Source organism: Saccostrea cucullata, unplaced genomic scaffold, assembly GCF_032062105.1.
Source record: "Saccostrea cucullata isolate Sc308-1 unplaced genomic scaffold, CSIRO_AGI_Scuc_v1 ctg17436, whole genome shotgun sequence".
NCBI lineage: Eukaryota > Metazoa > Mollusca > Bivalvia > Ostreida > Ostreidae > Saccostrea > Saccostrea cuccullata.
The window spans coordinates 1-11,603 of record NW_026938272.1 but is presented as its reverse complement, the minus strand read 5'-3'; the positions used below and the strand labels follow the sequence as shown (position 1 = coordinate 11,603).

Below are 11,603 nucleotides of genomic sequence, written 5' to 3'. Positions count from 1 at the left end.
TATAACAAGTTAATTTTTTTGGCATTCCAGCCTCTGATAGGTTAAATATCCAAAAAGGAACAATATTATTTCTGTATAACCTAGTTTGGTATGGGGACACAACCCTTCCAATCACCTAAATCATCTGTATCCATCCAATCCTCTCATTACCAGTCCTCAGAGTAACCCGCGTGGCGCAGTGGTTAGAGCGTCAGTTCTAGACTGGCGAAGGAATTGATACTTTCGTCGCGGGTTCGAATCCCACCTTAGGACGTGGACACCGTTTCTTTCGGATGAGACCGTATAAACCATGGTCCCGTGTCGAAGTAGGTGCTGGCACGAAAGAGATTCCTCCCTGTTCAATAGCCCTGAGTGCCGAGTATAGGAAAACATTAAAAGCTCTCAACCGGCAAGTGGTGGCGTCTCTATATGAGTGAAAAATTCTCGAGAGGGACGTCAAACAACATAAAACCAATCACTCAATCAATCCAGTGCTAGGGATTCATGGAAAACTCCAGATTTTATAAATGTACATATAACTTCAAACAGTAACTCGATCTTTTAAAAAGTGTATACAAACAACACAACTGCTTGGCCTATGCATTAGTTTTTACCTCCCCTCGCTTTCTATCACTTTCGTTACTATGGTTGTATAACTGGAAGGCAAATTGTAACAAAAAAATGCAACAGAATTTTATACGCACAGTTGTTCTGATTTTAAAATAAAATTATAAGGAATGACTCTAATTCTTGGCCTTATTATTCGAGTACATCCTGGTTTGGGTCTTTTTATGCTGTTTTATAATTCGCTTCGCTGACTATTACATTCTCTGTAATAACAATGGAGGAGTGACAAACAAAGTAGCATATATCTCCGAGCTACATATAATTTAAAAAAGTGCTACTATAAATAATTATATATCAGATTCTAAGAGGCGGCTTCGGGTGACAACCCTACTCAGACGTGATAATTGCTGATGTCTTCCTTCTAAACAGTCCACAATTGTATAATATATTTCAAAGGAAATTATTTTAATAATAACTTCATGTATGCAGTTCGACATCTTTGCAGATATACAGGTGATTGGATAAGTCTAATAAACGCTTCAAGCATTTCGAGCTTACGAATGAAAGTAAACGTTTCCACAAGAACGGATACAGGAAGGATTAACCAATCTCCTGTTTCAGTGATGGCTTCATCTGTTAAAATTCGCAGCTCGTGTGGCCTTGCATACATAGAAATACCAGGTATTTGAAATTACGATACTTCATTATCATTTCATTTCAGACCCAAACACTCAAAATAAAGGTAGATAATTTTAAATGATGCATATCAAATTCATAGATTTAGATTGCATATTCGCTTGTTTCATTTTGCAGATTTTTTTAAATGTTTTTACACATACATGTAGCTACAAAATCAATTTTAAACTACATTTCAACTTAAGTCATAATATGCAGGATTTATAGCCTAAAACATATTTGTATATGATGGATAAAGTTACTGAACTGAATATGTAAAATATGCTTATTAATAATTCACACAAAATTGGGGTTAGACTCAATTTTATAGTAAGAACTATCTAAGCTTAAAAATGTAGGAAATTCTCAAAATAAAGTGAATTTGGCCACTATCTGTGTATTTTTTCATTAAAAATGTACCATAAGCAGACTGTTTGCTTTTTACTATTTCGAGGGTTGTTCGAAAAAAGTTAGTGGACATCTGTCATATGTTTTTTTTTTTTTTGTTTTTTTTTTGACGCCATAATGTTATCCAAATTTGGTAGAAATGTTTTAACAATAAATTCAAATATTTTGTATTATTTCCTTTATTATCAAAACTAATCCAGATTTTTAAAAATGCAAAAATCGGATCGCTGAGCAGGTCAATACACTGAATAATGTCTGTAATCATATTCTCTGTAAATTGGAGCAAAAACGAGAAAAATAGCCTAGAAATTCAAATTAGGAATTGTTACATCGATTCGTACTCTAAATTATGGCTTATTATTTTGCTTCATTGTAAATAAACCAGCATGAGAAGATAAGTAGTTCATTGAAAATGACAAACATGACGACATTTTAGAACGTCACGGAGCAGCAGATAATGATGAACATCCTGAATAAACTCTAAAAATGTCAAAGGAATGCAAAATTTATGTCACAGGCGAGTTGTGCATGTGTGTACAAATAGTTAAGGCATATTTGAGTGACAGAGAATTTGTATCTGATGAGGACAATGCTGTGAAGAAACGACTTAAAGCGCTTCAGAGCTGCATCCTTTAAAATCAGAGTTAAGTAATTTAAAAAGTTAAAACCTTAACAAAAGAATAAAAGAGGAGATTAATATTTAACAAATAAATGCTAAGTATTTGAAAAAAAGGTTTTTGATGAGTAGGGTTTGGTATATTCTATGTGAAATGTAAAGGGGTAGTATTGTTTTTTAATTCTTGACGCTATATGTTTTGACGTTACTTTGCCGTTAAATGTGCTTCGCGGGTACAAAACATGTTGATTTTCAAATAAATTGATTTCTGTTAAATCGAATGGAATGAAACTTCACACATCAACAAAACAATCTTTTTACATATTATTTTATGCTTATTTTATTTTTCTAGAGAGTAATATACGAGGCTGTTTAATAAATAATGTCATCGTTGCTCGGAAAGAAACAAAAAAACGCTTTTCTATGATTTAGTTTTAATGGTTTAGGAGAGAGTAATAAAATATTCTCTTTGAATTAAAACACATGTCTGTAACATTTTTATTCAATTTCTAATTGTTTTTAGAACACATTTTGAGTATGCCCCTTCGTATACTGTCCCCAGAATATGGCAGATCTTATGATTTACTGTACTTTTTTTTCCTTTCTGAAAGGTGTGTTTTTCAAGGGTGGGGAATTAAACAGGTCAGAGGTTGAAATTCCTCGCAAATATTGTTGGTGTGACAAAACATTAACTTTCTCTTTATCCCCAAAACTCCTTTACTCTTCACTGTCTGATTTTAAGGTTTTCGTTCCCACAGAGATAGGCCATGAGCTTAAGATGCCTAACATGCATGAAAATCTCGTGAAGCTTTCTTTTTGTTTGACGTCAGTGGACAGGCTTCGTGTAATTTAAATCTATTAGTCTGCATTTTTAAAATGAAATTTACAATTTAATTTCACAATGAAATGAAAACATAAGGAATCACTGTCTAGTTATATAAGTATGGCAGGTGAAATAAACTATAATTGGAAATGTGGTATAATTTATGCATAACGGACTTCAACTGTTATGCAAATTATCCCACGTTTCAAACATACTACTATTCCCCATATGATTAGTTGTATTACTATACCCATTGTTTTGGCAAGGTATTGCATGCATCTTTAATATCTAAAAAACATGTTTGTTTGTTTTTCAAGTTGCGGATTTTGATGGAGACTATGTGCGTTGCCGGTTTCCTATTAAGACAGAAGAATGTGGTGATATATGTAACTCAACTAGCACCTATTTCTCATTTATAGGGGTGAGAAGGTTAATATGTCAATTTAAAAGTACACGTTTCTATTTTTTACAAATAGTGAGAGTTAGTAGATTAAATATGAAAAATAAATATGAAAAAAATCTCTGATGAATGTAAGCATGAGTATGCCTATTCGTCGTAAATTTGTTTGTTTTTTTGTTCGTAGTTCAGAAATTCCTTACATACAAATAAATTGAAATTTACATCTCACTATCCGTTTTCCTCCAGAAAATCTTATCATTGAAAATCGACACCTTAAAACTAACAGGATGACGTATATTCGTGTAATATTATATAAATGTTCATTGAAACCAACATTATTGTTGCACCGGTGTTCGATGGTAAATTTATCAATTTGGACTACGTACAAAAAACGGGAAACATGGTTTCTACCACCTGCTGTAACGGGGAAACAGATGTCAAGCTGAAAAGACCATTAAACTATACAAATTTTAAAGCACAGCAAACAAGGACCTTAGAGGTGGAATCAGGTGCCTTAGAGGAGTAAGCATCCATGGCCGACCGGTAATATATTAAAAAGATTTAGACGCTTTAGACGTTTATCTAAATATATGCGGGGCTAGCTAGAAGGGTTAATGGTCTTGTGAGCCCGTTTTCTTTTTGTTCTTTTTTAAAATTCGAATAGTCTTATTAAAAGAGAACTCAGAGGTTTTCACATCTTTTGATTGATCCTCAGTAAAGTTCTATCCATCCGAGTTTTATGACAATAAGAAAACAAAAACACGATAAGAGAAAATTTGAAATGCGAAGGTTACTGAGGCGACTGAAAAAAAATACTTAAAATCGATTGAAAGACGACGGAAAGGTCAATAAAAGATAGCTGAAATGTGTCTGATGAATAGTGACTGTAAGTTACATGAACTGTGGCTGAAGGTAGCTGAAAGATCGCTTAAATCAGTGTATGAATGGCCACTGAAATGTCACCGAAAGCCACCTTTAATTTAGTTTTAACTGAAAGGTCGTATTCTTTCTGTTGGTGAGAGGTGTCATAGAGTTGTGAGTATTTCCTGCCGACCGGACCTTGTTATAAACGGGGAAAATGGAGGATCCATAGAAAATTCAGTTTGTAAATGATAGCCTAACAATTTGTATAAAACATGTTTATCAAATACTTTGTCAATAGCTTGCATTCTTTTAGAAAATGGTCATACAGCATGCTATTGTGTGTCTATCGAGAGACATAAACGTTGACGATTAATAAGTTAAAATCAGCATGTTTATCTTTAAGTTTTGCTGTTTGCTTATTATTAACCTTTTTTATTCTATTAAAACAAAGGTGTCAGTAATTTAGAGATAAAATACGTTTTGTGCTATATATATATTTTCATGCGAAATGCTTTCATAAAGAAACATACAAGTCATGATATACTGAAAATTTGAGAAAATACTAACTTCAAATCGGTGTCCATGCACCTTTAAATCTATGTCAAATGAATCTGGAGTTCTAGCTCTATGTTTGTCTTTGCTGCTTCTACCTATATAAAATTATGTTCAATTGACTATCATTCCTTAATGCCTTAAAGTTTCCTTTCCATACTTAATCAAAGAATTACATGTTACATTTTATTTCTAATTAATTTCACAGACATCCTGCTCTTTGACAACTTCATTGATGCCTGATGGAGTCTATGTTGTAGCAGTACAGATAGAGGATTTCAAGAGTTCATCATCATCAACTGCCCTAAGTAGCATCCCTTTGCAGTTCATTGTTACAGTAAATTCTAGTGGATCATGTTACAGCTATCCAGATTTCAAGTCCAATACTTATCTAGATGGAACTGTAGTACAATTTTTCAATGACTTACTACTGCAAATTAAGGCAACAGTCAAAGTTTATGAAGGACATGAAATGTAAGTTTATATATATATAATCAAATATATACATTATATTCCTATATGTGCGTATTGTATTTATCCAGAACACATCGGCCAAATCGTACCTCATCTTCCAAGTTTGATTGAGATAAAATCATTTTTTGTCGAATTTCAGGTTAAACTGCATAATTGGGAGCTGCGTGATAATAACTATATTTATAGTTTGTAGTTGGATATGGAATTTAATTTAGGAGTGATACGAGTTAACAAGCAAGACCTTTGTCACACTTTTGATATTTTCGCACTTAAACCAAAACTCACTTTCTTTCTATCGACTTTTTTTTTGGAAAATGGAAAATATGCAGTATTTGATATTTTCTATGTTATGTCTTTACTGTAATTATCTAAATGATAGAAACTTCACTGACGGTGAAATGAGTGCAAAGAATAATGCTTCGCGTAATTCTTGCGCAACAATTAAATCTGAAGAACCCAGTCTGTTCTTCCGAAAACTCAAAAAATGCTACTATAATAAATACAGTTCGCGAGGAGATTAGCATAAAAAAGTATCCTTTATGAAAGCTCTACCTAACAATGTATTCAAAAGATATAATCATGTAAAACTAATCTTTACAAGTCATAAAATATCGATCATAGAACTTACTAAAGTTTACTTCGTTTAAGAAATTGTTCATATGTAGAGCATCTTCATGCGTATCGAATCAATAGGAAATATATAAACTCCGTATGCAGTGACGAAGGTATTGAAAGATTTTTTCAAAAGTCAGAGAAGTGAACGATAGAAAAGTTAAAGTCACCACGTTTATCATAGAGCTTAGTTTTTTGTTTACCATTAACGTCTTTTTCAAGAAAAATGTACAATTATAAAACAGATGTGTCAGACTCTTTTATCTCAAGCTCACCAGTACATATCGTATCGACATAGGAATGGAAATCACCATTGTTATTTGACAATACGTCGTCGATATATATAAATGTCGAGTTAAAGGCCACAGCAACTGATTTCTTCTTTTCATGCATAAAATTTTGCACAAATTCTGCTTTATGTGAATACAAAAATAGGTCTGATAATAACAGAGCGCAATTGGTACCCATGGGAATTCCAATAGACAAAATACATAGATACTGTCAATCAAAAAGTCAAGCATCTTTTTGATGTCAACTTTTTTTATGTATATTTGTAGAAAATGTCTATAGTCTTGAACTTGAAATATGGTGGAATATAACACTGAACCCTTTTGTAATTATAAATATTACTTATATTAACCGCTTGAATCCCTTTATTGGCACATCGAAGTTTAAGGAAAAGACGGACTGTTTTAGCTGAAATTTCCTCAGTAAAACGTGAGGTTTAAAAAAAGCTTATGATTTGCAATGTCCATAATCACAGATCTGAGCCTATATTATGGTGTCGAGGAATTAAAAAAATGGGATTTTCTTGACTTTCTCAAGAAGACTAATTTAAAGTTTCAAAGGGACAGAGTAAAATTTGCTGCAAATATGATTAGAGTAAATCTAACTGTTCATTTACGTAAGGTAGTAATGAATCCAAAGAGACATCGTGTATTTAAGGTTTTTGTAAGACCGACGTCCATGACTACGCTTACGTCTCTTCGTATGATTAAAAAGTCCAATCACATTTATATTGTTACACTGTGGACGGAAAGATTCCCAACACTATCGATATTATCATTACATCCATATAGGGAAAGGTTGTCCAAAGTTTTTTAATCCAGAATTCTTCTCGTTGTCTACGGAAAGGTGTAATCAGTGAAGGGCTATTTGCGAAGTGATAAATATTTTTGAGAATTCTAATTTTCATTGACAAAATAAGAATGATCAGGTATATTAAAATGCTTTTATAAAAGATTCTGACCCCTATGATTTATTTGAAATCGATTACATGATATTCTTCTCTTAAGTGATCTCTTAGTTTCACCAACATAAGTAAGTCCACACAGATTGCATTCTTTTCCGTATATAGACAACATTAGAATATTTGCAGTTCAGAAGTTTTGGTATAGAAGCTCTGTCCAGGAAAACGCTTACTGGTGAAAGAAACGTTAGTTATCAAAATGTCACAGGCTTTACAGGTTTTTTTCACAGAACATTTTGAAATAGAAGACATAGGATCAGAAAAGGAATTATCAAATATGTCTGTTATTGAAACTTTACAATTCTTAAAAATTTTTAGGATGCATTGGTTTCATACCAAAACTAGGAATCTGAAGACTGTACAAATGACATATGTTTAATATCCCTGAGGATTATCCGAGGGGCACCAAATGATCTCCTTGAGTCTGTGTCCCTTCTGTAAAGTTCTAAATGGACAATTTTGCCTTGTCTATATTTCACTTCACTTTTAACTGCACTTTACTTAAATCAATAATAGCATTTTGTCAATTATATTACCAATTTGATGCTGATTTTATGAACAAAACAATGTTGATTTTATTTTTCGTTTAAATATGAGTACTTTTTTTGCAGCATTACTAAATTTCATGTTTTATCGCCACTTAATTTTACGATGTCTACCATCTCTAACCCTATTGCTAACGAATATGAAACCACTATTTCCCTGACGGAATCTTCAGAAGATGAAATCGGACAGTACAACTTGTGTTTCTCAGCAGAATCAAATTATCGGTAAAATCAATCTATTTCTGGCTTAAATTACAGCATATGTTTGTTTGTTTTGTTATGTGATATATAAAGAAATTTTTAAAGAGTAATATTCAGTGTCTTCCACATATTTCTTTTTCATTACACAAGAAAATACTTTTGAATGAAGAACTTTGAAAAAATAATTTTGAAAAAGTACAAATATTCGTGGTGAGGGGGGGTTCAATTTCGTATATTTCGTTGTTGAAATTATCACCAAATTAAATCCCAAAACAAATCATTTAAGGATAATGAATTATTTTCAAAACAACAAATTTGAATGCCCTTGAACTCTATCCCAACGAATATCTGTGCTTCTACCGCATCTATATGTTTTTTCAGACGTTCCACCAAACTCCGATGCATATCGGTTAATATGACAGGTGAGTCTAATATTTAGTTCATATAAATTTAAGTCACAGGCAACTGATATTTTATTCCCGTTAGGAACAACGCGCTAGCACGAAATGACAATGCGCTAGTGCGTTGTTCACAACACACTACAATGCTAACACACACCATATGTAACTCACATTGAGTTCAGTATACTTGCAAAGTTTATGGAAAATCTACTGTATAGGTATGTTTAGGGACCATCTCAACACAGATCTAATTGACTTTCTCGGTTTTTTTCTCAATGATTGGCCTAATCTGACGATCATTCCTTAAATTCTTGTCTTAAAATACTAGTGCATTTTCAATTGGGATATGTGGGAAAATGCCAATTCATCACTCGCCAAAGCAATTCATACAAAAACTACAATAAATAAACTTTTTGCTCAAATCATAATATATGATGATTGTTATATTTTGCATTATATTTAGAAAAAATAAAACCCCTGAAATTTAAGCGTCTGATAACAGTTTATCCTAACGTCGCAAACACACTTTTACTACGTCAATCAACCTATCGTTGCAGAATTGCTTTTGAAATATCCGACCCATAAAAGCCTCAGATTCAATGAATCTGAATGCATATATATATACATAATTGAACGAATTAATTATGAATATATAATCATAATTAATTCGTTCAATTATGTAAATCGCACTTCACCCGAGTATTCCCGATAGACCGGACGCATTTCATAGCGGTCCGGATTTCTTTCTTTATTAGTGTTCTTAAAAATTTCCAATTCAACATGTAACTACGTATGTAGATATCTAGTGTTTAGTAGTTTAGTAGTAGTGCTAGTTGTTTTTGTTTCTCTTTTTCCTTTGTTCTTATGACTTTTTAAAGCCATATATGGCGTAACTGATCAAAAAAATATATTTTTGAAAAATACAAAATTAAGTAAAGAAATACAGTTAATACATTTAAATTAAAGCTTTTCATACAATTCTGAACACGGAGAACACCTCCTTTCATCTAATAATACGATTTTATCTTCTCTGTAATGTGTTATTTAAATCTTTTGTATTTTGTTCCGAGTCGGAGAAAATTCCGAGAAACCAAATTAAATTGTGATATCTTTATAACGCAATTGACTTAGATTTTGTAATTTACGGAAAAGTTCTATCTTTATATAAAGTAATGATACAAATAATAAGTTCCTATAATTTTAGTCTAATAATTTTCATTGTACATACACCATATATGGCTTTAACTTTTTTCTTTGTCCTGAAAATTTGACAATTTTTATTGTTCGTGTCGTTGGTCATTTTTAGTGCTTTATATAAATTTCCATCCGTGATCTTGTATCTACCTGGTAGGATCCGACATTTAGGATATACAGTGTTGTTGGTTTTTTTTTAGTGCTTTATATATATATATATATATATATATATATATATATATATAGTTTTGTGACAGGCGGATTGTGGGTTATTTAGCGTCTTTTACACTCACGTTGTGGGTATCATGGATGGTTTGTGGGTCATTATATATTGACCCTCAAACCACCGCCTCAAAAACTTGTGTATTGCTATAATATAAACCATATTTTCATATTTTACAAAAAAAAATATTTTGACCCATAATTACATTAATCAAAAATGACCCACAATGCAATTTTATATACATCAATTCTTACCACTCAGTGGATTGGATGAATTTTGTGTGTGACCCACAATATTCTATATACTTTCCCACTATTCACTGTTCTTTTGTTCGGGGCGTATAATGGAAAATATCGGGAATTAATAGTTATGTAGCTTATCAGCCGAGTATTTTTCAATCCTCTACGCAGCTTTTAACGATGCATAAAAGATAGACGCGTGTATATCCCACAATGTTCTTTCTACATATATATAATGACCCACAACTATGTATATATATCACAATGATCCCACAATATTACATATATGTGCACAAAAATGACCCTCAATTATATCATGTAAACATTATATTTTTTCATGAACATTTATATACTTATCAGTTATTATGTATAAACAAACATTTGTATGTACATTGTTTTTTTGTTCGGGAGCGTATTATGGTAAATACCTTGAATAAATAGTTAGGAAGCTTATCAGCCGAGTATTTTTAAAGCTTCTATGCAGCTTTTAACGATGCATAAAAGATATTACTACTCACTGTTCGTTTGTTCGGGGCGTATAATGGAAAATATCGGGAATTAATAGTTATGTAGCTTATCAGCCGAATATTTTTCAATCCTCTACGCAGCTTTTAACGATGCATAAAAGATAGACGCGTGAATATCCCACAATGTTCTTTCTACATATATATAATGACCCACAACTATGTATATATATCACAATGATCCCACAATATTATATATATGTGCACAAAAATGACCCTCAATAATATCATGTAAACATTATATTTTTTCATGAACATTTATATACTTATCAGTTATTATGTATAAACAAACATTTGTATGTACATTGTTTTTTTGTTCGGGAGCGTATTATGGTAAATACCTTGAATAAATAGTTAGGAAGCTTATCAGCCGAGTATTTTTAAAGCTTCTATGCAGCTTTTAACGATGCATAAAAGATAGACGCGTTTACTAATTATATCCCACAATATTCTTTCTACAAATATATATAATGACCCACAACTATGTATATATATCACAATGATCCCACAATATTATATATGTGCACAAAAAGACCCTCAATTATATCATGTAAACATGTGTTTTCATGAACATTTATATACTTATCAGTTATTATGTATAAACAAACATTTGTAAAATATACATGTATGTACACTGTTCTTTTGTTCGGGAGCATATTATGGTAAGTACCTGGTTCATTGATAGTTAGGTAGCTTATCAGCCGAGTATTTTTAAAATTTCTTCGCATCTTTTAACGACGCATAAAAAGGTAAGGTGTATATATCCCAAAATATTTTTTCTACTTATATATAATAACCCACCAAGGTATATATACATATCATATTGATCCCATATATACTGCATTGATCTCATAATACATGTATAAATTTCAACATGCAAAGATGACACATTATTATACCATACATTTCTTTTATGTATATAAATAAAGTCAGTTTGCTGGATCCTCAATTAATATTGATTATATAGTCGATAAGTCAGTTTTCTGGATCCTCAATATATAGTCAATTTGATACGACAGAAGTTCGTTAATGAAAATGGAATTGTAATACATATTCC

At 31.8% G+C, this 11,603-nt stretch overlaps 1 protein-coding gene across 1 annotated transcript; it reads left to right on the top strand.

The window, feature by feature from the left end:
- Positions 1-5,108: 5,108 nt before the first annotated feature.
- On the top strand, positions 5,109-8,387 carry LOC134249882 (uncharacterized; the record flags this gene model as incomplete). The annotated part of the gene is made up of 3 exons (XM_062732240.1): positions 5,109-5,358; positions 7,831-7,989; positions 8,347-8,387. Coding segments are annotated over exons 1-3 (439 nt in total), but the record flags the coding sequence as incomplete, so codon positions are not given.
- Positions 8,388-11,603: the final 3,216 nt, after the last annotated feature.